The sequence below is a fragment of the Gymnoscopelus microlampas genome, assembly GCF_963454915.1.
Source record: "Gymnoscopelus microlampas genome assembly, chromosome: 4".
Taxonomy (NCBI): domain Eukaryota; kingdom Metazoa; phylum Chordata; class Actinopteri; order Myctophiformes; family Myctophidae; genus Gymnoscopelus; species Gymnoscopelus microlampas.
In genome coordinates, this window is record NC_139941.1 from 33,596,678 (window position 1) to 33,623,732 (window position 27,055).

Below are 27,055 nucleotides of genomic sequence, written 5' to 3' on the forward strand. Positions count from 1 at the left end.
GCTGAAGACCCAAAGAAAATTAGACATTTGCTTGGGACCCAAACTAGTGAAATTAGCCGATCTACAAGCTCACAACGCGTCGCTTCCCACCACATTGCGAGCTTGTAGATTTGCTATTTTCACTACTTCTTAAAAAGAAATTACATTTATTTATAGAATTTTTTGATTTGTTGGTTTTATTTGTGAAATACTTTTGGAAAATGTTGGAATTGTTTTTAATTGATGAAACTTTTAACGAAAAAAAAGGGGGATATTTACTTGCAACCCATACTGAAATAGTTCAGTGCTGGAATCCTGAATTAGCATGCAGGCCCTGCAGGAGCCTAAAGGTCAGGGGGGCTATTTAGAAAATTGGCCTAAGTTCTGAGACCCCCACTGTGCAAGCTGCTTTAAGGGGATGCGTAACATTTATAGAGTAAAAGGTGCTGGTGATGATTAAAAACATAATTAACACAAATACGTTAACTATGAACTTTGACCTTTCACCAAACAAATGTCTCAGTAGGTCAGTTCACTTTTTCTTTTCAAACCATGTGAGAATGTCATATTATAACACTGGTAAACATATGGTAACATTTCACTGCACTAAATTGGAGAAATCTCGCTTCACAATCATAACTATGGCATGTGACCAAACGCATTTTATTTAGGACAATTTATCAGTATCCAGACTTGCTATTGGCTGTTCTTCTTTTAACCAATGAAATTGACGCTTGTACGTGATCCGACTGGCCAGCGTTGCCATGTCTGCTTATTATAGGCTACTTTGGGCTTGTTTCTCTGTGAAGTTGCTTGTAAATATTGGTAGGTTGTGGGTTACGTTTTTTTTTCTAAAGTGTTGTAGCGTGTTGTTTAAATCAGTGCTTTCAAGTCAAGCTAGGACCCCCAAATTAATATGTATTTGTAGACCCAACCTTCTGAAAATATTTTGTGTGCCAGACAATATTTTATGGAAATATATTCCAACATTTTCACTTTTTTCCAAGCTTTTTCTTGTATATCTTTTTTTTTCTTGTATAAAGTAGCCGATACCTATATCGGCTATTTTCAATTTCAAATTAGTGTTAGAGTGCACATGTGGCTTCTTTTGGCCTTGTTTTCATAGACCTGGTTGCTTATTTCTCTTGCATAATCTGGCAACACTCCTTCCTGGCCAACACAGCCACACGTGTGAGTGACTGCAAAGGAACAACATGGTAAGTTTAAAGTTAAATAAACGTATCGCATTGGGCTATTTATTTCCCTCATGCAATGGCATTTCATAGTGGTGGTCTGGGGTAGTTAGGCTAGTTACCTAAACAAATGATAAGTCCTATTGGAACTCGTACTTGGTTGATATACAGTTATTAACCGTGTCCAGCTAATCAATGTTAGCATTAGCAGTTAGCACACATTTTGAAGAGAGTCGGTTAAAGTAAAAGGAGTAGTGGAAAAAGTACTGAATTACTGTTTTCTTTACGTAAGTAAAAGTATCAATACTCATACTGCAATGTAGACGTTTTGAATGCCGGACTTTTAATTGTTATAGAGTAAAAGTACAAAAGTATTGGTATCAAAATGTACTTAAAGTACAAAAGTATAAAGTACTCATTATGCAGAATATCCCATTTCAAAGTTTTCAAATGTGTAAAAAATCTTTTGAAAATAGCAGATCTTGTGAGCTTGTAGATCGGCTATTTTCAAATGGCTGAAATGTATATAGGACTGAAGTGGGTAATGCATATTTTGTAATAATAATCCAAATCTACAAAGTAACTGGTAACTTAAAGGTAGGGTAAGTGATTTACTTTTTCTAAAATAAGTGTTAAATAGCTCTATATTCTGATAGTACTCATTGCTATTAGAGTGTTTGTTCAGTAAAAGGAGTCTATCTCTCTCCAGCTCTTTATTAAACAGAAAATGCGTCACTTACGCATCATCACTTACCATACCTTTAACTTGATAAAGTTTTCAAATAATTGTAGTGGAGTAAAAGTATAATACTTGCCTCTGAGAGGTAGTGGAATTGAAGTAAAAGTACTGAAAATTAGAAATACTCCATTAAATTACAAATACCAAAATTATACTTAAGTACAGTAGACTGTGTAAAAAGCCAAACCCCAGTTCAGTACAGCTGCAGACCAAATTTGTTTGTAAGTACACCAGTCATATAGGTTGCGTAAAATGTAATCTTTTATTATTTTATGTACAGTAACAATGTGGAGCGGTATGCTGACATCTCGGGTCCAAATCAATCGTAACATCAACTGTCTATGGTTTAATTTAAACCAACCAGTTGTCAATTTCACAACAACTATGTGGTTAACTCATACCAGGGGTCTTCATGTTTTCTTTAGACCAGGGTAGGGACCCCTTAGCTGAGAGAGATGAAGCAGGGACCCCCACTACATCTGTGTATCTGTAGCACTGTAGTCTGTCTGTGCCCAAAATCTCTTCTGCCTGGTTCTCCTCAGTGGCTGGAGCAATTGATCTGCATTTGCACACAGCCATTGACCATTACCATGTGCACGGAACACCGAAGCCCGTTTTTCGCTTTCCCCAAATGTCAGTAGTTTATTAGCGTTTTTGTGTTCGCTGGCTCCCAGGATGCCAAATCATGTACGTCAAACAAGCGCTGTTGTTGTCACATCCGTGAAACAAGCGGACCATGACGCGCACGTGGTACTCATATCCCCTGACGGGTATGGTCTATATTGTATAAAATTGTGTTGCAGATGAACCTTTTTAAGCTTGAAAATCGTCTTGTAAATGTTTTCACCGTAGGTGTTGAGGACCCCCTTGGAGTCCCGGACCCCCTGTTGAAAACCTATGCATTAAACCATAATAACGTAACGTTGTAAATGAGAACAGTTTGTAAGTATACTTCTACTCGCATACTTCAACAGCTCAGGTTGTTTGTCTCTTTCCCTTGGCCAATGGTGTAGCTTCGTCGAGAGGTGAGACTGAGACGGGAGTACCTGTACAGGAAGGCCCAAGAGGACAGAGTCAGGACGATAGAGGATAAAAAACAGAAGCTCAAGTCTGCTCTTGATGGTATGGCATTTGCAAGTTTACTCCTTATTTGATTATAGCCAAAAATGTTGCTTAAACGAATGCTTTTGGAAGATGATTTCTGAGCAAAATTGTGTTTTTGTTTTTTTCTACATTTTTCTGCAGAAAATCGCCTCATACCAACTGAAGTTCGTAGAGATGCGGTGGAGTTACAGAAACTGCTGGAATATGATGATGAGGGGGCAGAAGGCTAGTGCCTTAAGTTTTTACTAAATTAGTAACGTCTGTGTGTGTGTGTGTGTGTGTGTGTGTGTGTGTGTGTGATCGATCTTATTAACCAGCCTGTTCGGGGAATGAACACCGTTCAGAAAATGTACCCATGGACATGCATACATAGATTCCTTGAATGTATAGACAGATTATTAAATTATTGTTCCATATGCAGGTGTTAGCTCTCACATGGATGATGAGTACAAATGGGCCGGAGTGGAAGATCCTAAAGTCATGATCACCACATCAAGAGATCCCAGCTCCCGGCTCAAAATGTTCGCCAAGGTCAGATATATTTAACTGTGACTGTTTGTAGGTAGCTACTCACTTTACTTGGAATGACAGGTTGACTGATGGGTGCAGCCTGGGTAACAGGCAAATTAGAAAATACTTTTGCAGAGTCGCTACAGAGAAGAACATATTACAGCTTTGTAATGGTATCTGGAGGGTGGCTGGGTTCAACAGCAGTGCTCTAGTTAAGTTCATCGACAAAGTGTCCATGGTTAACTAAATGCAAATAAAGTCCTACCTGCTCTGATGAAATGCCTGAGGTGTGTGAGTGACTAGCATTGTAGAATATCAAAGCTCTGCCCACAAATTCTTAAATAAAGCAGGATAATGCAGGATATTCAATCGGAAAATAATTAATGTAATAGAATTTGGTTCTCTATCCCATAGCCTAAAACTGGATTTGACATTGGCCAAGTTATCTTGTACAATGATTACTGTCAAGGAAAAACAGTAAGGTGTCTGCTGTCTTAAAAGTAACTCAAATTATTTGCATAATTGGTGAGGCAGCCTACACAGGCCACTCGCTCACCTATCACAGAGGAATGCAAACAGTAAACTATTTTTTCAGACATTTTGTTAAGCTAAGGGAACAAGCGGAAGAGACAACATAAGTACTTCCCCAAATCCTTGCGTATAATTTTGCACAGCCGTCTATATTTAGCAGTAATAAATAACATTTATTTTGTCAGCTGACTCAAAAGTGTTCTCAACCATATAGATTGCTATTTCTATTCTAACTTGTAACTTGTGCTCAAACAGGAGACAAAGCTGATGTTCCCTGGAGCCCAGCGGATGAACAGAGGAAACCATGAGGTTGACTCACTGGTACAGGCTTGCAAAGCAAATAATGTTACAGACCTCGTCATTGTGCATGAAACTAGAGGGAAGCCAGGTAAGATTGTGTTGGTGTGTTCTTTTTAGTTACTGGGCAATGCGGCTTTGATACTTGCACAGCTAGTTATTAAGAAATGTTACAATGATATATTGTAATAATGCCAGTAATACATTGTTTCAAAGTAAGCTATTTATCAATACTTTTGGCATGAACTACCATGTATTCTCATACTGTGTATCTGACTCCTCTATCTGTATTCTCAGATGGTTTGGTAGTGTGCCACTTACCATTTGGACCCACAGCCTACTTCACCCTTTACAATGTGGTGATGAGACATGATGTTCCAGACATAGGCACCATGTCTGAAGCCTATCCCCACCTCATTTTTCACAACTTCAGTTCACGACTTGGCCGGAGGGTGAGAAAATGAGTTAATATTCCACTTTATGCAAATATTCTCCTCTCCTTGTACGTGACTGATTATGGATATAACTAATGAATACTGCTTCAAACAGGTGTCCAGTATCCTTAAATATCTGTTTCCAGTACCTAAAGAAGATAGTAGACGTGTAATTACTTTTTCCAACCAAGAGGATTTCATCTCATTCAGGTTAGTTTGTCAGTTGGATAAATGTATCACAGACATTGTGCTGTTTCACATTAAAAGGTTAACATCAACTTGTTGCTATTGCAGACATCACACCTACAAGAAAACGGACCACAAGAACGTTGAGCTAACAGAAGTAGGGCCAAGATTTGAAATGAAATGTAAGTATAGGTCTCTTGTGCTAGTACTTAAATTTCAATATCCTCTTAAATGTATAACGAGTAGGATTTGTCAGTTGCTGTTTGTAAGCACAGCATTCAATATAGGCCCCTCCTCCCCAGCTAAATGACACCTACTGCGTGCTCAAAAGTTGATGTCCATAACCAAGTAAAACAAGAAAATACAGGAAGCCACTGATAGAAATGGATTATTGTTGTATTAGCCTATTAAACGTTATTTTAAATGACACCACATGTACACGCGCCGATGCGCACAGACACACTCTGACCAGCATTATGAAATATTTATTTATAGTTTGATTTATTTTAGTTAGGATTACGTGCATATTTAGCCAAAATATGTTGCCAGAACCACCAGAGTTTCTTAATCCAGCTCTCAAATGTATCTTTGAGGCCGGTTTGGCCACATCTCCATCGCGGCCGGGTTGTCTGTGAGCAGGACCTCCCTGTGTCACGGCAATGTCACGTCACGATCCATATTGAACGCAGTTTATTGACCAAAATGCAGATTTTGGGCTTATTTTCTCTGCTGGCACATACAACAGATACAATTTACACAGGGACCCCTCCAGCGCCAATTTATCTGTGTTAATTTAACTCGGAGAGGGTACAAATGGAACCAAATGGGTCAGTATAGTTCCATGCATTTTATCCTCTCTCAGAGTAACAAAACATCCCAAACGTCTCTTTTAGGAGCCAGCCGAACATAATTCCTGCTTAATAACTAGGCTAAATTGTTTATGAGAGGTAAACTCAATTCAAGAACTTTATAAGAATAAAACACATCAGTTGCCAATGTGCGACCCCAGCGGCGCCTTCCCACGACCCCACTTTGGGCCGCGATTCATAGATCCATAGTGAGAACTGCTGCACTAGTTGAGTGCATTAGTAAAACATGCATTTTTGCCTTATTTTCTCTTAATGTCTTTTTGGAATCTATTGAAAAGAAAATGTTACTATTACCAACAGTCCTGGTGAAACGTTTCAGCTTCTCTCCTTTGCAGTTATGTTGCTCTCTATTTAAACATGGTGCTTAATCTTTTTCCCCCCTCTTTTAGTGTATATGATTAAACTTGGTACCCTGGAGAATGAGAAGACTGCAGACGTCGAGTGGCGAGCCCATCCATTTACACACACAGCAAAGAAAAGGAAGTTTCTCAGTGTGGAATAGGATGCAACTGTGTGACACAACAAAACACAAAATAATACTTTCATTTTGTAATCTTATTGATGTTGAACAGTTATTTGTAATCTTGGAACAGTGTTTCATTTAGTTACTTAAAGAACTGTAGATTTTTTTATTTTTTTTTCGTAATTGTGATGAAACTCGGCAGCGTTGTGGGTTAATTAAAGGAATTTGACATAACAATATGTATTTTGTAACTTGTGTACTTTTGTATAGTGTTTTGTAATACAATCTCCAATGATCTCATAAGTTTAATATTTTCACACTAACAAATGTATACTGAAATATCAGTGTAGTCTCATTGTCAGGCACAATTTGAAATTAACGTGCTTGGTTTTATCTCAAATTGGGCTTGCAAAGGCTTGTGTTTTTAAAGAACCCCATATCAAGTTGAAAGTGCATTCTGTCACTTGTTTCACATCAGTATATAATGAATACAGCAGGGAACGCAGCCATGTCCATGACTCGAGGAAAATGTATGCTTGGCTACAATGTAACATATTCCTTTAACCACTTAAACCCCAGCATCCTTATTGTGGGGAAGAGTTTTGTAGAAAATAGCAGATCGACAAGCGACGCGTTGTAAGCTTGTCGATCTGCTATTTACAGTGAAAGCCTTCCCCACAGTAACGGAAAACAGAAAATACACTAGCATAGAGCCCTGAGGGACTCCGGTTACCCATATGGAGTTTAAGTGGTTAATTTACAGAAGTGTTTTTAACTCCCACCCCTGATAAAACATTCATAGCTTGTGTCGACCAATGAGAGGCTCTAGCCGTGGAAATAATCCAATGAGGGACGTGCATCACTGAGCTTTTCCGCTTTCCCAGAAATTCTTGACAGATCTGACTTCAGATTGAGAGAATTCAAGATGGCTGCTCCAGGTAAGGGCTTTATCTTAATAGATAAACACTGTTAAAAAGCTCATTGGTGGTTGGTTTTGCATCATGTATTTGTAATCGGTATTGTCCGATTTGCTGTAGTGTTTTTTCCCATTCTAGCCAAGTCATTATTGCGACTGTAAACAACAGACATTACAAGTGGCAAACAAACTGACGCATTGGTCAACCCCTCAAGTTGGCTAATGAGAGCTGGCTACTAGCGTAGCATTAGCATAGGACGAAGTTTCCAAGGATTCGTCAATGACGTCACAACTAAGCATTAAGCCGGAAGTCTTTAAAATGAATGGAGCCCGTCGCAGTAACAATAAGGAAAGAAAATTACACATTTGTCCTGAAAAAGTTTTATTTTTAGAATATGTTTTGTTTTCGTCATGCTTGTTGATGGGGCTATGTTATAAAGTTTACTTTAAACATTAATGTAAATATCGGCACGTCATGAAGCTAAAGGCTACACCAGTGTTGCCAAATTTTGCGAGCGAAATAAGCAACTAGGTATATGAAAACAAGCCCTAAAGAAGCGATCAGGCTATGGCTAATTTCTTTTAAACGCCGATCTACAAGCTCACAACGAGCTTGTACATCTGCTATTTTCCTATAAAAGAAAAAATAATCTAGTAATTTGGGAATGTTTTTGAAACATAACTCAAATCTGGTAAGGGGGTCGCTGGCACAACATATGTTAAGAAGAGGGGGGGGGGGTGTCTTCGAACAAATACATCAATCTGAGAGTCCTTGCCATGAAAATGTTTGAGAACCACTAATTTCTCAAGAACAGATTCTAAGAGTAAAAAACAGAGGGCGCTGTTTTTCCTTTGTATTTGGCGATGGGTTCCCAGATTGGGAACTTTAGGAAACAAGCCCAAATAAGCAACTACACTTTATATTAGGAACAAGCCCATTAAACCGCAATACCACCAACATTTAACATGCAACTTACTTATTACCACAAAAACGAGCACAACGTCGCTTAATAATAAGCGGACATGGCAACAGTGCTTCACACACGTTTTACGATTGTTTTTGACGTCACTGGTCTATCCTCCGTATGTTTATTCTAGGGCTTTAGCTTTCAAGCTCTGGCTAGCCAGCTAGCCACAGAGCTAGCTAGTTAATCCCCTACTGTACTCTGCATACATGTTACCCAGCGAGCAACATCTTCATTATAGAGTTTGACAAACGCCAGACAGTAATTGCAACACTTTATGATAATAACAGTGCACCGTAGCCAACCTGGTGGCACAGTGGCACTCCATTAAACTATCTGTGTAACTATTAGCAGAAGTCTTCTCACTGGAATACTCAAACATGGCCTCCAAAATTTCGAAATGTCATATTGCTAAGCAGTCAAATCCCATGCTAAGCTACAGCTAACCAGCGCAAGCAGCATACGAGTTAGTTTGCATATTACACTTTTTTTTTTTCAAAGGGCTGAATTGAATTCTAACATTAATTGCCGCCTGGCAGTACTTTTGATTTGTGTGCCAGTGTTTGTTTTGTTTGCTCAAGAAGTGCAACTATTCGACGTGTACATGCCAGCTACATCGTTACTCATACAGATGCACCGACTCTTTGATACGATCATGTGCATCAGTTGATGTTTGATTAACTGTCAGTGTTTTACGTCAAGTAAATGTACTTATATTTGAAGGACTATAGGACTATTTGAAAACTATACTCTGACTGATAAAGCTTGGACTTAAAACAATTCTTTTTTAATTTTATTTTTTAAATTGTGATAGTTCCACCCTGATACTATACAGGTAGGCTGTTATAAAGGTAAAAGTTACTGTTGCAAAACAAAAAGTTAAAATAACATAACAAACAAATTATTTGTATTGCCATGTGCATAGTAAAACATTCCCATGTTTTCATTTTCATTAAGTGTATACATTTAATATGGTTTAAGATTAAAAAAATCAAACGATAATCATACGATGCTGTGTCCTGGGTTCTGAGGACCAGAGTTCAGAACCTTTTTGTTTTTAAGTGTAGCACCAGTCAGCTTATGATACATTTCCAAACCATCTAACATCCAACTGAACTCTGTGCTGTTAGGTTCTAGGTAAAGGACTATTTCTCTTAAGGCCCTGGTGCATGAAGATCTTCTGCGGTTGACGTCTTAGTGCTGCCTTCCCCCTCATCGCCTCCTGCCCTCAACATGTCCTCCACCTCCTCTTCGTGCTCCTCCTCGGGAGAGACCAGTCCAGAGGATGTGCCCAGAGGTGGGGGCACCATCCGAGCCTACCTCCCTAACAAACAGAAGACTGTGGTAAGGGTCTGGCTAGGCTTTGCAAAGTTGGATTTTGATCAGGATCAGGTTTATTCGTCTACTGGAATTATCTTACTGTTTGGTTAACAACCAAAGATCTCTAACATATATTTGTATAAAGGTAGAAGTAATGGAGCAATGTGGAGAATATTTTTGCCTGCTCAATCTTTTTGGCTGTTATGTTCGTTATTATAGGCATCTTGAGTAGTAAATGTGAATGCACTAGGTTTGCTGTTCTTATCACCTTAATTTTTACTAACACTTAGTATATATTTACTTAGACATAGTAAATGTCATTGTTCTAACTGGCTATAACTCGCAGCTCAGCAGTGTCTAAAAGCAAAATATGCAGTTGGTGATGTGCTTCCCAGATGGTGTCTGTTTTCATCATTCCATTAATTATGCAGCTTTCATTTTCAGTTAAACTGAGCCATGATGTAGCACTTTTGCACTCTTTACAAATAGCTCTTATTCTGTTGCGCCTCATGAAGGTCAGTTGATATTGAACTGTTAGCCGCCAACCCAACAGTGATCTATTGTGTTCGTGAATTCTGTGTTGTTCATAAGTAGAGATTGGTATTGTATTGTTAGGATTTCATCGATTTCGGCTCTTATTGAGCCACTATTTATTTTCCAATATGGTACATAAATATATTAACCAAACAACACAATTGTCCTTGTAAACTAATGTTACATCAATAATTGCTCACACATACTTGTATGTATGCGCACCATAGTCATTTATAGCAGGATAAGGGAAATTTTTTTTTTTTTTTTTTTTTTTATCCCACAATTTTTGTAACCCATTTTTTTCACCCGGTGCCAATTTAAGGGAAAATTGTTTTAGCTCTTAGTGGTGACTGCACCTTTCAAGACCATGAATGGTGGTTAGAATAATGAGTGAGTCGATCTGAAAGAGTGTGCAGTTAATGTGATGCAGTCTAAGAGAGGGCAACATATTGTTGGGTCTAGTCATGATACGGCTTTCTAGTTGGTAATAAAGGGAAAGCTGACCAAAGCGAAAACCGAAGAGTGCTACAGATCAATAACTGCATTTGTAGTGAAAAGCCATGCATGCTACACAGGAGCTCACAACGCGAGCTTGTAGATCTGCTATTTTCACTACTTTCGTGAGACACTCTTATATGATGAAGCAGGGCATTCATTTATGGAAACATTTAAAAAGTTGAAATATGGAGATACAAGGGTTCTGTCTGACAGAACGTTTTACATTATACTATATTTAAAAACTTTATACTTTCAAAACGCAACATGTTTTAAGCTTGTAAATCTGCTATTTCCACTATTTTTGAAAATGTTAGAAAATATATTTTTAAAAATCAACATGGAAATGATTGTGACGCTTATACAAATAAGTGTGATTATTTCAAATAATTGCGATTATGTAATAATTGTGACCAACCCCCAGATACTATTTTGGATTCAGTTCCTACTTGGAATTTTGGTTGCCACCCCCACGTTAAGATCATATTGTCTTGTATGTTTTGTACCAAGCGCCTATTAATCAGAATTCTTAATGCATGCACTACTTTCTCCTATCTTCATGTAGTTAGCCACCAAATGTTGTCTCAAAGTCACAGTTGTTCAAATATTGTCTCTCCATTCCCCAGCTGAATGTTCGCGCAGGACAGACTGTGTATGAGAGTCTCGATAAAGCTCTAAAAGTGAGAGGCCTAAATCAGGACTGCTGTGCTGTGTATCGCCTCCTAGACGGGTAAGACTTGCTGATGAGTTTGCATCATTGTCATTTGAATGCTCTCCCACTGCATATAGGGGCAGTAGGTTGCATTCCACATCGCCTACATTGAAGTTAGATTGGATGCTGCAAGCAATTGTGTTGAGTCACTTGGCTGGGTATTCATCTGAGCTTCTTTCTAAATATCATACAATACAGTTCATTGAGTTGACTACAGAAAATGTGGTGCGCAGCCTTTGTGTGTTTGTGTTTCCCCTACAATTTCTTTCAGGCCTAGTGGTATATGTGGCCCCCCAAATACATGCACACACACATACACACACGCACACACACACACGCACACACACACACACACACACACACGCACACACACACACACACACACACACACACACACACACACACACACACACACACACACACACACACACACGCACACGCACACACAGGTCATTCTATACAATCACAGTGATTGAACTGGCCAGCCAGTAGAGAAAGTAAAATTATAGGAGATTGAGTCACCTACTGTGTGTTGTAGCATGAAATAATAATTAAACACCCCTTTTACTATTTGTCTCGATGCCCTACATTTTTACGTAGTGAGTGACTCATGATGTCAGTCATACAGTACCCATAGCTCGGCTAGTGAGACAGTCTTTTTCTTTTACTGGTGGAGATATTATCACTGGCCAAAACCAGACCAAGTAAATTTGCTTGTGTTTCTGGCCAAGAAACTTAATTAAAGCAATGTATTGGTGTTGTTATGCTGTATTATTAGACTAAAAAGAATGTAAAGACATGAGCAAATATGTATGTTGGCTGTTCTAGTTGTAATTCTTTAATAGTGCTTGCCGTACATTTTGTTAATTTATTTTTGATGTTTTGCTACATTATGCATACAATATATAGTGCTCACTTTATATTTAGACTTTCTGCACTATACTGCACATACAAGCACTGAAGGTTAAATTAAGTCCACAACAAATAATCAATGGACAGTGGCTCAGGAGGTAGAGCGGCTGTCTCTGTCTGTGCACTCTCTGTGCCGCGCTACAAGCTTGTAGATCTGCTATTTTTTGAAAAATCATTTGTAACTCAAATCTTTGCTTCTGGGGATTCTACAAATGTCTTCTAAATCCTAACAGAAAAAAATAGATCTACAAGCTCATAAAAAAAACATTAGCAGATCTACAAGCTCATAGCACGGCACTATATGAGCTTGTATATCTGCTATTTTTGAATGGCCAAAGTATAAAACAATGGTTTAAGTGGTTACACTAGATGCGTTCCCGGTTTGAATGGGTTAATTTCTAACTCTTATGGGACACCTGTGCTCACTTTTTGGTGGCTTTTGTTTTGTTCACAGTCGGAAGAGACTGACGGATTGGAATACTGACATCACCCCTTTTGTAGGAGAAGAGCTTCTGGTTGAGATCCTGGATGATGTCCCTCTCACTATGCATAATTTTGTAAGTAGCACCAAAAGCTCTGTTTCCATTGTGAAGATTTTAAGCCAACTTTACAAATGATCCAAAAACAATTATACAAATAGTTGCATTTTGATTAGCTGAATATGTGAATGCCTCATTTAATAATATCATAATTACAAATCCACCCATATATTGGTTAAAAATGTGCACATCTCATGTTAGTGCAAAACGGTCATATGGCGGTGCCGGATGCCTAAATGAGCAGATCAACAAGTTCACAATGTGTTGCAGGCAGCGCATTGTGAGCTTGTAGATCTGCTATTTCTTGCGTGCGACAAGTAGTACAATTAAACATAAATCAAGGCTTAATTCTCAAAATGACGATAGGCTGGTGTTTCTTGGATAAGAAACCTGCCATGTTTATTTCAAATATTGTAACTTTGAATTCTTCTTGATTTTTTGTTTTTTCATGCTCAGCAGCATTTAAGTGAATCATTGCTATACAATAAGAGGAAAAGAAATTTAAGCTAAACTGTGTTAAGTCAAGCCCTTTGAGTTATGTTATCAGTTTAAAACCGTGTCTAGAGAGCAGGTATCTTATTTGTTACTCACATCTAAAAGTGCAATAAATGTTTTTTATTGAAAAAACAAACAATTGTGTAAGAAAGCAGTGATCTTAATTCATTTGATCAAGAATTATGCAACCCTCTATGTCCATTTAGCAAATTGTGTAATCTGATGCATCATAATTGATCATTCACAATTGCCTCACTGGAAAATTGAAATTGCTGTTCCTCGACAATGTGTGTTTCCAGGAATTTAGAAAATAAAAATCAAGTTGGTTTCTATGATTATTAATTTATGTTTACTTTATTATAGTGAGCTTGTGAATGACTAATGATGTGAAGTTTCCACAATAAACTATTTTTACAGCAGACATTTGATGCGTAAATGCAACTGAAGGTAATAACATTAATTGTGGGTGTGTTTCATTCAAGTGTTTTGTGCGGCAGCAAGAAATTACCTTTATCTGTCCATGTTGACACGGTAAAGGCCGCAGCATACTCCAAACGAACAAAACGAAAAGAAAATTGTTCCTTAAGAACTTGGCGTCTGCAAGACCTGCCAACGCCAAACAAAGACACAATTCTGAACACTAGACCCGCCCACTCAGTAATCTACCTAGCCTAGCTCCCTCGCTCAAGCCACTGTAGTGTGCAGTGCTGGAAGCAGTGGTTTTACCACCCGGATCTCCCTCCAATGCACTAAGGCCAATTTCATGGAGGTTTTGCCATTTCTTGAGACGGGTTGTGTTTATAATCACTCGGAGAGGGGCTCTTGATACCTAAGTAAAAGTCCCACAATTAATATTAACTTCACCAGTGTTTTCTGGGAAAATGTTTGCTGTGAAAAGGGTCAGTTGCAAAATACAGTAACGGCGGCAGTACAGCATATCATTATTGTTATAGTAAATGTTTTAGTTCAACAAGGGTACATAGTGACCTTATTCATCTGCACAGGTACGGAAAACCTTCTTCAAACTGGCCTACTGTGACTTCTGCCACAAGTTCCTGTTTAACGGCTTCAGATGTCAGACATGTGGCTACAAGTTTCACCAGCACTGCAGCAGCAAGGTGCCCACTGTCTGCGTAGACATGGACACCATGACAAAATATCATAAACAGTGAGTTTGTGCTGTAATTCACTCTATTGAGTCTGCTAATCAAATTAATCATGTTTGCATATACAGTGAAATGTGGTATCTGCATTTAAACCATCAGTAGGGGTTAAGTGTCTTGCTCAGGGACACCGGGGCTGGGACGTGAACCGGGGACATTCTGATTCCCAGGCGGCCTCTAATTCCCAGGCGGCCTCTACCCATTTGGCTACGGCCACCCCATTTGTAGTCCTCCTAGAACAGCAAAACCACCCTACTCCGTCCAGTGATATTAACGTTAACCTTATCCTGTTGGATTTATCCAACGTATGTATCGAATGCTGCTAGCCCCCACAAAGTCTGTCTTATTATAATAACAAGCACGTTAAGGTCCCCAGTCAAGTTATTCTGAACCCCAGTTTAGTTTCACTTTTGCTTTTAACCAAAAAACTAAAAGACTTTCCTCAAACTGTAGCTGATGAAGAGACAAAAATGGTAAATGGTGTATTTGCACCTTTTATACAAGGTACAGGGGTATACAGTTAGGGGTTCGGTGTCTTTCTCAAGGATACTTTGACACCAAGCCAGAAGGAGCTGGGCATTGAACCAGGAACCTTCAGATTCCAAGATTGCCAACTCTACCTCCTGAGCCAGTGCCACCCCAACAAGGCAGTGGAAAAACATTCTAGAAAGGCAGATTTTTTATTATTTGGATTCTGTAATAAAACATTTGGCTTTGTTCACAACTGGCGTTTGTTGTGCTACAGCTATGATGCAGTTGTGTGTACAAAGCAGGGCATGTGCACTGCAATGTAAAATTTGTATAAATACGTTGTCACTTGTCACGCAGCTGATAACTAACACTCCCAAGTGTACATATTTCCACAACAAGAGTCTTAAGAGTTTTTCGTGTGGTTCTCTGTTCTATTGATGATGTCAGTCTTGCCAAAATATGGAGCGACGGTGGATCTGAGTTTATGAATTCACAAAATGTGAAAGATCCAAACAAAAAAAATACTAACAAAATAAAAATATTATATTATGGTATTGACTTCCGTGCACAAGACATTTGGCGCTGATCTGTGTATTTTGTTTACGAGATTAGCCATGGGTAGATGGATGAACACAATTACCAATGGACACAGAAACATTTGGGGACATGCATACAAACACTGTTCTAGATATCCCTAATAATCGTAGATCACAATTTCAGTGTACCAGAAACTCTGAAAAAAGTGGCTGGTATAGCAGACAAAACGGTCAGTCTAAAAATTCCTTTCATTGGTCCGGGGGCTGGGGGCCACTTCCCATCCTCATTTGACCCTTGTCTTATCAGGTCTGTCATGCCATGTACTTGTGTCACATTGTCCACCTTTCCCTTCTCATATGTGTGTCGTATGTGTGTTGTGATCAGGATGGCCCTCGCCTGTCAAGATGAGTACCCCCAGATATCCATTCAATTGCAAGATAATCCCATGCAGAGTGACATAGCCTTAACCCCAGATCCTGCTGGGTAAGCTCCTGTTCAACACTGAACTATGTGATTCATATTCTATAAGACAGCAGCATACTCCTAGTCTCTTTGAGGTTGACTTTGAAATGCACCAATTATGTTAAAATCAAGCTTCTCCCTCCCCTTGTGGATGAAGACGTGCACATTTGTGAAAATCAGCCAGTGTATGTCATGTTCGGTTGGATTGAAAACCTGGCCCTCGTGGTGCAGGATAAGATGCACAGAAAATCACTTTGATCTAATTGAGTCTTGTGTACCCTCAGGATGGGACTCCTGTCCCCGACCTCAGCCTTCCGTTTCCCCATGCCAGGCGGAGAGTGCCAGTCCCTACAGAGGCATCGCTCGACCTCCACGCCTAACGTTCATATGATCAGCACTGTGGGCCCTGCTGGTGTTAGCATCATAGAGGTCTGTTGGCAAAAACATAACATGACTGCACTTTATCAACGTAACTTTGCTTAAATTGCTTAAATGTATGATGCAAGCACAGTGGAAGTCCAGCAAAACTTAAAAGTATTTTTCTCTGCATTTCTTTTCTACCCCCAGGAAGCACTAAAACTCAACAATACGATAGGTATGCAATCATTTAACTTAAATCCTACAATGCATCCTTCTCTCATAGTGCTCCTTTTGAAATGCTTGTAATATACACATATTATTATTTTCTCATTTTGTTCCACTACCTTTTACTCCCACAGGTCCAGAGCCCTCACCGAAACCCTCCACCAGCCCTCCATCCTCCCTAGGCTCCCCAGGCAGGAGACCACCTAAATCCCCCTCAGAACACAAGGAACGGAAATCCTCCTCATCTGACGACAAAAAGAAGGTGGTACGTCGTAGGACAAGCTTGCCATTGATTATACTAATAATAAAATCTAATAATAAGACATGTGTTAAAAGTGCTTTACAAAGAGAAAAAAAAACTAACAAATCATAGTAAAATAAAGAGGAAAAAAGAAAGATGTTGTGGCCAAAATAAAGGGCCTCTCACCTTGCCCAAACAGAATAGATGATTTGAGAGTGACGATCAACATAGGTGTGTGTCTGCGTTACAGCACCGCGGTGGTTACAGAGACTCAAGCTACTACTGGGAGGTCCACTCGCGAGAGGTCACCATTCAGAAGAGGATAGGCGCTGGCTCCTTTGGAACCGTCTTCAAAGGCAAGTGGCATGGAGATGTGGCCATCAAGATCCTCAAGGTGACTGACCCCACACCCGAGCAGCTGCAAGCCTTCAAAAATGAAATGCAGGTCTTACGGTGAGTTGCCCGCTGCCTTTTTGCCCCCACTATCTTAATATTATTGTAAACTCTGCCTGCCGGCTATATCTTCTGATTCTGAATTGTTATGCAGCAGGCATGCGAATGTGCTGCTTTTTGGCGAATATGTGCCGTTTTGAAACTGGGGGCAGAGTCTCGACAAATACTTCTAAAACACTAATATGTCCCGTTTTTGCCAAAAATAATTGTTGTTTTCAGTGGTTGCATAGACGTTTATCATGTTCTTTTCATGTAAAGAAACTCACCTAACCAATCAGAAAACAAATGCATTGTGTGTCTGAATTCAACACTGAGGCTAATGTTTGTCAATCAGTCCTTAACACCTATGGTGCGTTTACATGTGCATGGACGTGCATTAATGGGCGTGCACATGCACGACGAGCGTGCACCTTTATTTTAGGGTCCCGGTTTGAGGGGCTGAATATATGGTAACCCGAAGTAAATAGTAATACCATGGCGCAGTTGGGGAAGAGGTTTGAACGACGAATGAATGTTGTTCAAACACGCGCTCAGCTTAACTTTTTAACAAGGTGAAAACCATGCACTGTGGACATTCTTTCGATCGGCCGGTGCAGTGGCGAGTGTGGCGTTTCACGCATGTCTGTGTGTGCGCCACATAGCGCACTTCTATTTCTCTCTCTCCATATGTGTGTGTGTGTGTGTGTGCATGCGTGCGGCCGCACACACTCACGCGCAGGAGGGTTAGATGCAAGCCAATATATCAGTTATTTCTCTCGAGAACTGTATTCTTTGTTTTAGAAACTGTATGTTATTTAACAGCCCCCTCAGGTGCATTTTCCAAGTATTTTCAGCAATGGGATTATTATTACTTGCAATGTTACTAACATTGCAAATAACCCTCTTTCCACAAACCCAACTCAAACCACTCACAACCCTCCGCCACAGGAAGACGCGCCATGTCAACATTCTGCTGTTCATGGGCTTCATGACAAAGCCCAACTTTGCCATCATCACCCAGTGGTGCGAGGGCAGTAGCCTGTACCGCCATCTGCACGTCAGCGAGACCAAGTTTGAAACCATGCGCCGTATTGATGTGGCCCGCCAGACGGCACAAGGCATGGAGTAAGTCCTACACTACACTTTAAGATGCGGTTTCAGTTCACAAGAATACTAAACATGCACTATACATTTTAATTGTCACTTTGGTAAAACTGAGGTGCTGTTTAATCTAGGGATGCAAATTATCGATCAATTAATTAATTGATAATTGATAACCTTATCAACCGATTAACCGGTTAACTGATAAGAGGCGTTTTTTTTAAATCTGAGAATCTTAATTTCAGATTGAAAAAAAAAACCTAAAAAAAAGTGCTTAGGAGCCGAGATACAGCCTTTTTCAGTAAGTTAAACAAGAAGTGAATGGATCAGAAAATCTTCAAATCATCATATCTTGGGTTCTGAACATTTAAAAAAAAATATATATATTTTTTTTTATTTTTTCAATTAATTGTTAATTGTTTGATTTAATCGGATAATTTCTTAATCGATTAATTCGATTAATCGATTAATTGTTAACATCCCTAGTTTAATCAGCTCAGGTTCACATACAGAAATTAAGAATACTCAGTCAGACCTATCTTAATGCCAGTACCAATTCCAGCTAGTCACGTAAGCAAATGCAAGTGATGTAACAAGGTTTAAGACTAGCAGCATTTCACTTTTAACTTCATAATTTTGTTCATCTAATCTGTCGCTGTGGCTCCATTTGTTTCCCTTACAGCTATCTTCATGCCAAGAACATAATTCATCGAGATCTGAAATCGAACAGTATCCTTTTTTCCAGAATTAATTTGTTAACATTGACCTTAATAAATTAGTACAGTACCTACATTTGTATAAGCATAAGTACAGTAGCTACATTTTTGGAGACATTGGGAGTGTTTAGTCTTTTTCTTCCCCCCCCCCCCGCCCCTTTTTGCAGTTCCCTTATCTTTTTTATATAATAAAATCCTGCTCAAGTCTGTTAGTCGTGCCATCACTTATATTTGATAAAATATGCATTAGCTTCCTGTAAGAATGCTTTTTATTGTCATTAACTTTTATTGGAAATTTCTGGAGAATACATTTCCTTAGCACTGCTGCTAGACATCTTTCTCCATGAGGGCTGGACGGTGAAGATAGGTGACTTTGGTTTGGCTACTGTAAAATCTCGATGGAGTGGCTCACAGCAAGTAGAACAGCCAAGTGGATCTATTCTCTGGATGGTGAGAGTTTAAAATCTTTGATACCAATGTGAGATATATTGACCATCACCTTTTTAGGAAAACCTGCACTCTTCATTATAGGTTGCCTAATGTCAACTCAGTTGTTAATAAGGCAATTGAAACTTATTCTACTGTTGCACTCACTTTAACCCCTTAGACCATCTATAGCAGTGGTTCTCAACCAGTGGTCCGGGGGCCACCAGTGGTCCTTGAGGGGGTTCCAGGGGGTCCCCAGCCAAAGTAATAGTTAGGAACCAAATTGACTCTTATGTGTCTGTAACTCTGAGAGTGCACTAACGGGTCCATTTGGTTCCATTTGTACACTCTCAGAGTTAAATGAACACTAATGATGATGATACAGTGTAGATTTGGACCCCCAAGAAATCAAAATGGTTGAGTCCCTGGCATATCTTTTCAAATGGGGGTCCGTGGGCTAATATGTGTCAATTTGGGGGGGTCCTTGACGTGAAAAGGGTTGAAAACCACACAAACCGGAGTTGCACTGTACTTGATGCGCTCTTTTTTTGATCTACCCCAAATCTCTCCGCCGAATATAGCCGCTCTACAAGCTCACAACCCGTCGCCATGCAAAGCATGGTGAGCTTGTAGATCTGCTACTTTTGACAAATGTTCCCCCCAGAATATGGATGCTGGGGTTCAAGTGTTTAAAGGAAATAAATGTCATTTTGGGGGTGAAGAATTCTTTTTTTGTCTGGACAAAAATTCTCATGTAAAAGCTTGTCAACTGATTTGATGGTATTTGTGCATTTCAGGCTCCCGAGGTGATCCGGATGCAGGATACTAACCCCTATACTTTTCAGTCTGATGTGTATGGCTATGGAGTAGTGCTGTTTGAGCTGATGTCTGGGACCCTGCCTTACTCCAACATCAACAACAGAGACCAGGTCAGAAAGTTGATCAAGGTTACATAACAGAACTCAAATTCCAAAGGAGCCTTTATCATGTATGCTAATGGGGGGAGAGGAGCTATTATAGTCAATGTGACTGAGTTCGGCTCCCGGCTGGCCAGCCAGTTTACTGTGTCATTCCCTCTGTCAGCCAAAAGCCAAAAAAAAGAACATACTGACATTTTTGCGCTTCAATCTATCTTGAAGTAGCACGTCTCACTCTCTAGTAGTGTTTGATGGCAGTGTTTTTCTCTTTTCAGCTTCAAAGTAGAACAGGTTGACTATGCCACATTGCCAGTTTATTTTGTTTAAAGGGCAGATTTATTTATCCTTATATATATTTGCAGAGATTTTGAACCTAAATCCCATTGATTTGAGGAGAATATATATGTATAAACCTGTACCTGCCCCATCCCTAATAGGCCAAACTATAGTAGAATTGGTCCACGCTAGTAGAACTTTCAGCCCCAAAAAGTCTTTATACCTTTATATAGAAGTACCAGGGATTTGAATTTGATGTTATTTGTCAGAGAAGGGTGCACGGGAGAATTTAGGAAGGTTGAACATTAGACAAGCTGTTGAATTATTGATGAGTTGTCGAGGCACTGAGGCAGAAGAGGGTTGCTAAGAAGGAGTTGGAATGGGAATGATTGTCATTGGCACTACCCATAGAAATGATCATATACTGCAACTGTATCCACTCTTGTACTGTATGTTGGACACACGTTTAATTTCAGATCATCTTCATGGTTGGCCGGGGCTACTTGTCTCCAGATCTTAGTAAGCTGTATAGTACCTCACCCAAATCGATGAAAAGGCTCATCATCGACTGCCTGAAGTTCAAACGTGACGAGAGACCCCTGTTTCCACAGGTGAGGGTGGCACTAATGCAGAAACCGAAGGCATACCCACAACAAATGTGGTATACTTGTCAATGTGTTGCAGTAGTCAATATACCGTACAAAAATGTCCTTCAAACTCTCCTCATTTTGATCTAAAGTATGTCGTCCATTATTATGTGAAATGAACTAATACATAATTAATTAAAGATTCTAGCCTTCACCTGGTCCCAATTTTCAGTACATTGGTGTATTTGTAGAAATGGGTTATGAAATAAACTCCTAAACAAAGTACTGCATGAAGCAAATCCTTCACGCTGAGCCTTTCATCGATATAAAAAAATGTTTGCCTCAATCATTCTCTCTCTAGATCTTGGTAGCCATTGAACAGGTCCAGGACCTGTTGCCAAAAATCGAACGGAGTGCCTCGGAGCCCTCCCTGCACCGGGCCGTCCACGCAGAGGACCTCAACCCTCTCCTGTTTCACACCACCCGACTCATGCCCCTCTGAGCTCCAACCTCCACCTGCCAACCATGCATATATACCACCCACCACGTCGATGCCCCTCTGAGCACCCCTCTCCACCACCAGGCTGATAACCCTCTGAGCTCCCCCCGCCGCCCATGCCCAGTGCTGCAGTATGCCCCCCCCCGGCACACAGACAGAGAGCAATGGGACTGTCCTAGCGGTCTAGCTGACTTGCTCATTCCCATCCCACCACTCCTGCAGACAAAGCCCTTGTGCGGTTGCTGGAGCACTCCAGCAGAAAACACTGCTGTCTGATGGAGCACAAAAAAAAAAACATGCACACATGCAGAATTGCCCCGTTTTAACAAGGTTTTTTAGTCTTGCATTCAGTCTTGATTTATTTTCATTTTTTAATTCATTATTTTGGGGGGTGGCAACAAAGGTGAAACTATTGTAATGACCCTCTAAGTGTATACAGTATGTATACATGTCACTATCTGCACATTTGCCCACCAGAGGGTGCTGAAAATGCCAAAACTGTGGCTCAACTTCACACCCATCGGTTGCCTTGTTTAAAGACATCAAAGTCCAGTTAGTTCCACATTTCTTTTAAGACGTTTTGAATTGAGTGAAACAACGTGGAGACAAGTGGATATAAACTGCCCTCATAGCAGATATTGTTAAACTACAGAAACAGGTCACCTACATTGGAATAAATAAAACGAGTGAAATCTAGACGTGGGCCTATTTGAGATGTGTGGCACATCGCCGACCTTGATCTTTGACCACCAAATTGCACCAAATGTCAGATACTTAGAGGTGTAACATATGAAGATTTGTGGCTGTGGCGTGATCTAACTTGATTATGATAAAAGGTATTGAGTCATTGTGGACAGAATGACATACATACACACAGCCTCATTACAATAGTTAAAAAGTTGCTTAGGGGTTCAAATGAAATGATCTCACCCGATTGGCAGATTATGCTTTTTGCTTGTTCTAAGAGTTTCAAGACTGAAGCGAAACTAAATCACTCGTGAACATTATATCTTTTGCTCCACTGTAGTAGTTGGAGTTGTAATGCGTAATTAACATACAAACTGTACAGAAACCCTACTGTTCTCACTCTCTGGACCCATCCGAACCGCTTACACCTTGGCACCCATAATGCTCTACATCCTGCTCATGCTCAGAGGTGCCCCACATTCCAACAGATACCTGGCAATGGATTTCTCAAGGCTTCTTTCCACAGGTTACTCTTTATAGAATGTTACCGCGAGCTTCAAGATTGACAAGAAATGCTGACAAGAGACTTTTGCTCGCATTTTTTTCCTCTTTTTTTTTTCTTTTCTTTTTTAAGTTATTGTCATTTAACATCATGAGGACTTAAACTGTAGTAAGATGCAGTCTTTGAATCAAAACATTTAGTTGTATTGCTGCTATACAACGGTGATTTATTTTCCCCTTTCTTTTTGTATGCCTCGGACACCTGCACAGTGGAACTTCACTGCAGTGGGTTTTTTTAACCCCCCCCTCTCACACACACACACACACACACACACACACACACACATATTTAATTACAGGTCGTCTCATGAAAGTCTGTGGCCCCTAAGTCTTAATAGAATATTCTCAGTGCTCACACACACAACTTTCTTCTACCATTACGCCATGGACAAGCTATCACATCTACATGCATAGACCCCCCCCCCTCCTCACTCCCCTTATTCCGGGAAGAAGATTGATTCTGCCGTCTGATGTTTTTTTTTATCAATGCCATGCTTCACATTCAGTTGCATAACATTCATACCTGGGAGCTGCCCATCACAGCCACCTGTTGGGCCACTGAGTAGCTCCACTGCAGCAGTTAGAGATGTAGTGCCTTGCCCAATGGCGCCTCAACCTTAGGTTGTTGAGGGAGGTGTGTTTCGCCTTCCCATCCAGGTTAACCCACGCCAGTTGTGAATTCAACCTTCCAGTTGTGAATTCAACCTTCCAGTCACAGGCCCATACTGTTTAAATACTCCCTCTTTTCACTGTTGAAAGTGGTGTTTGGCTTAAATGTTAACACATATCAGAAGCTACTGTTTTGTCTATTGACACTCACGGAGGTTAGATTATTGTCTCGAGGAAGAGACATCAGTTCACACACACAGATTTTTTTTTGTCATTCCGATATTTACAAGATCAGGAGCAATGTCATTAAGACACTCGACATGATCGATCTCATTACCACGGGCAATGTGCAGTGCTCAGGTGTATACTATATTCTGATGCAATGAGCAGTGTGCAATGCATGTAAACCATTTTGACACAGACAATGTGTGAGGTTTTACTAGAAGTTGATGACGCGCTGCCTTACTCAACTACAGGATGTGGTCAGAATAAAGGGAACCAAGAGACACTGGTGTGGAAAATGGCCATACTCTGGCCCAGTTTGACAGTCATAAGGCAGGGTTATTGCAATAGTTGACTGCTGACGTGCAATGACACAGACATTGCAGAGGCCACTGTAGTCCTCAAACAACTGGATGACTAACAACCTATGCCTTGACATTAGGGGCGTTATCTTCTAGGTCCTAGATGATGACTAGATTCCTAGATCCTAGGAAGACTATCCCTATTAGGAAGAAATAGAATCATTAAAAATCCAGGTAAATATCATTATCTGAAGTTTGTAATTCAAGACGTCTTAAGTTGTGTGGAGGCATGTAGTCTTTTTCTAAAATTGAAATGATGGAATTTTAGTGATCATATTGAATCATTAGTTATTCAAATTGTCCCTGTAATGGATTAATGCCAGTGTGTGAAATGATCCCCAGCCAAATGCATGTAAATAAGGGTTGTTGATTGTGATTTTTATTTTATTTTTAAATGGGGGGGGGGGGGTTAATATGGGATCCACAGTCTAGTTTGATGCAATACTTTGTAATGCATAACTTTTTTCTGCACTGTTGGATGGCTCGATGTCATGGAAAAGCAACATTAACAGTCGTTTGGTTTTCTTTGTTTTGACCATACCCTGTAGTTGAATGTCCATGTTCTCAGTTTAATGTGTGAACTTCCAAACGGTATGGAAGTTTTTGTGTATGGTTACGGTGTGCTTGACGGAAATCAAGGACTCATCAAGACTGTTGAAAACAAATACAAGCCATATGTTTGTATTATTTTTTTAAACTTCTCTCACCCAGTCCGTTCGTCCTGGTTTTGTACTGAGTGACACAAGAACTGCCCAGTACAGGTGGCAGTTACTGAGAGGAGAGTGAGCAACGATTTTGGTTCCCACATTGCTGAAGACAGAATTTGAATGAGGCCCTAATTTTAGCGGCAAAATGGTTTTAGCTTACAAAATGGATCCGTCTTTACACTAGATGCACACAAAATCACCTATTCTCCTTTTACATGTTCTCCTTAAAGTATCAGTCTTGGGAACAAGTTTGGCTGTTTTGACTTGCAATCCAGTCAAAAAGGCACACATTTATTAGGACAGGATTTGGGCGTTTGTGAATTGAACAGTGACTGTGAAGGTTGTACTGTATGCTTGATGGTGTGTGCACCGGGGCTGCGGCTCGACATTAGAGGGCGCTATCTTTTTTTCTTGTTTATACTGTAATTGATGCGATTTGATGATTAACTGGTGCAGAACCTAATCAAGGGTCAGTGGTTACTGAACAAAATAGAACTGACAGCTTCTGTCTACGCAGCAGATCCAGGTGTTTTAACCTAGATGTTTTTAATGTTTTTGAATATAGGGGCTGGGTACCCTCATTGTTTTACTCATTCCAGTTTTGTCAGTGGGTTATGGATTTTGGGTATGGCTTGAATGCGGGGTGGGTAATTAACACAAGCCACCAACCAGATTCTACATTTAGACTGGCTGGTTATGGCTTTGTTTTCTACTTGGTCAGCCACTTTTGCAGCTAACCAGCAGTTATGTTTGGGGTTCTAATAATGTTTTGCTACCAAACTAGTTAGAATGGCTGGGGACTTCGTGGATCCCATATGCCGCCGTGGCCCGGAGGATTGGGGAGCGTTAACTTCCTGCCCCGCTGGGTGTTTGTTTGTGGAGAAGCATTGGGTTAGTGACTCTGTTCATTCTTATTTATTGATGTATACTTCTTTCCCCCCCAGATCGTCTTTGTCTGTAATCGTGGATCTTTTGAGGCAGACTAAACGTTTACCGAGAGAGTTCACACTCTTTGCAGCATTAAAGTAATGGTTTGGGCTCTCACTCTTACAAGAATATTCTCTGAGGCATGGTACTGGCTCAGTCTTGCACCTCTTAATGATTTTCTTCCTGTCTCGCAGAGGCATTTGGTTTTGCTTCGTTCAACATCATCTTGGGCACTAAGTACTAGATATTAAACTTAGTTTCAGTGTGGTAGTTAAGCTCAGCATTTCGCTACAGTGGCTTTGTACTGCGCAGTTCAAAATGCAATGCAAGAAAGTAAAACTTAGTCTGTTCTAATGATGTATAAGGGTAGATGAGAAGTATCTGAGTAGCAAAAAAAAAAAATCTTTGTAATGACTCATTACAATTGGCAGAATGTAATTTAAAAATCTAAAATCCATGTTGCAAGATTAGCTGTATTTTAAAACTTTACGCTAGACTTTGGGTTTTCTCATGATCTCACTGAGTGCAAGATCTGAAGGAGATTCACCATAGCTGATAATTTCCCTGCTTTATTTATTTTTTTGATCGTGTACAGCTGTCTAGACTACAGCACAGTTGAATACGTTACCTCTGTATCCCCCAAAGAGGACATTTTTATCTGGTGTCTTAATAACAGGAAGAGGAGTGGGATAAGTGTCATGCTTACTGGGATCACCTTGTAGGGATGGAGATGTCCTTCTGGGACAGACGGCAATAATGACATTATGTCACAGAGAAATGACCACTGAAGCCTAATTTATGCTTCATCACATGACTGTTGCTAGCAACACCATTCTGTATCGAAGTATACATTAAGCTTTACACTGCTGCTGTCTCTGGGTGCTTTCAGCGGACATTATGGGGGTGTTAAAAACAGAGTTACAGCTATTTCAGAGAGGAAAATGAAAGCGAGAGAGCTGTATCGGAGAAGGGTGTTTTTTTTTCCTTTGTCTTTTTTTCCCTTTTTGGCATATCTCTCTAGGTGAATTGCAATAATTGTGTTTATAGTTTTCCGAGGTATCAGGGGTGTTAAAGTTTGCAATAAATGGTATATTCTGCTGTGTACAGTTACATTTTTTTTTAAATGACAAAAATTGTACTTGTTTCTATTTTTTTGTGTGACGGTTTAAAAAAAGAACAAAATTATTTTAAAATGTAAAGGAAATCTTAGTATTTTTTTAGTTTTTTTTTTTTTTTTTGTCTTAAAATATTGATGCAGGATTTTATTCTATAAATAAAACCGTGGATTACTTATGAAATACGTCCAGTTTCTTTATTTAGTTATTTTTGCCAACATGTATAGACAACAGAAAACTGAAATATTGAAGGGTACGT

The 27,055-nt window shown here is 39.8% G+C and overlaps 2 protein-coding genes across 5 annotated transcripts; both read left to right on the forward strand.

Moving 5' to 3' along the window:
• Positions 1-1,140: 1,140 nt before the first annotated feature.
• On the forward strand, positions 1,141-6,544 carry imp4 (IMP U3 small nucleolar ribonucleoprotein 4). Its single transcript, XM_084054869.1, has 9 exons — positions 1,141-1,196; positions 2,925-3,033; positions 3,157-3,240; positions 3,437-3,546; positions 4,312-4,444; positions 4,651-4,805; positions 4,903-4,997; positions 5,082-5,155; positions 6,232-6,544. Exons 1-9 carry the CDS (start codon positions 1,194-1,196, stop codon positions 6,342-6,344), a joined length of 876 nt encoding a protein of 291 aa, XP_083910995.1. The 5' UTR covers positions 1,141-1,193; the 3' UTR covers positions 6,345-6,544.
• Positions 6,545-7,204: 660 nt separating this feature from the next.
• araf (A-Raf proto-oncogene, serine/threonine kinase) lies at positions 7,205-26,778 on the forward strand. 4 transcript variants are annotated; one of them, XR_014600555.1, is made up of 17 exons: positions 7,205-7,243; positions 9,317-9,530; positions 11,162-11,265; positions 12,614-12,716; positions 14,198-14,361; positions 15,749-15,847; positions 16,111-16,255; positions 16,394-16,421; positions 16,546-16,676; positions 16,903-17,105; positions 18,033-18,209; positions 18,868-18,914; positions 19,233-19,351; positions 20,125-20,256; positions 20,997-21,131; positions 21,469-21,997; positions 22,046-26,778. XR_014600555.1 is itself a non-coding variant. In XM_084054004.1 (16 exons), exons 2-16 carry the CDS (start codon positions 9,420-9,422, stop codon positions 21,607-21,609), a joined length of 1,839 nt encoding a protein of 612 aa, XP_083910130.1. In that variant the 5' UTR covers positions 7,205-7,243; positions 9,317-9,419; the 3' UTR covers positions 21,610-26,778. The 4 variants fall into 4 exon arrangements, 3 of the variants coding, with proteins under 3 accessions (XP_083910130.1, XP_083910131.1, XP_083910132.1); XM_084054004.1 differs by having other exon boundaries at positions 21,469-26,778; XM_084054005.1 differs by having other exon boundaries at positions 16,546-16,673; positions 21,469-26,778.
• The last annotated feature ends 277 nt before the right edge of the window (positions 26,779-27,055 follow it).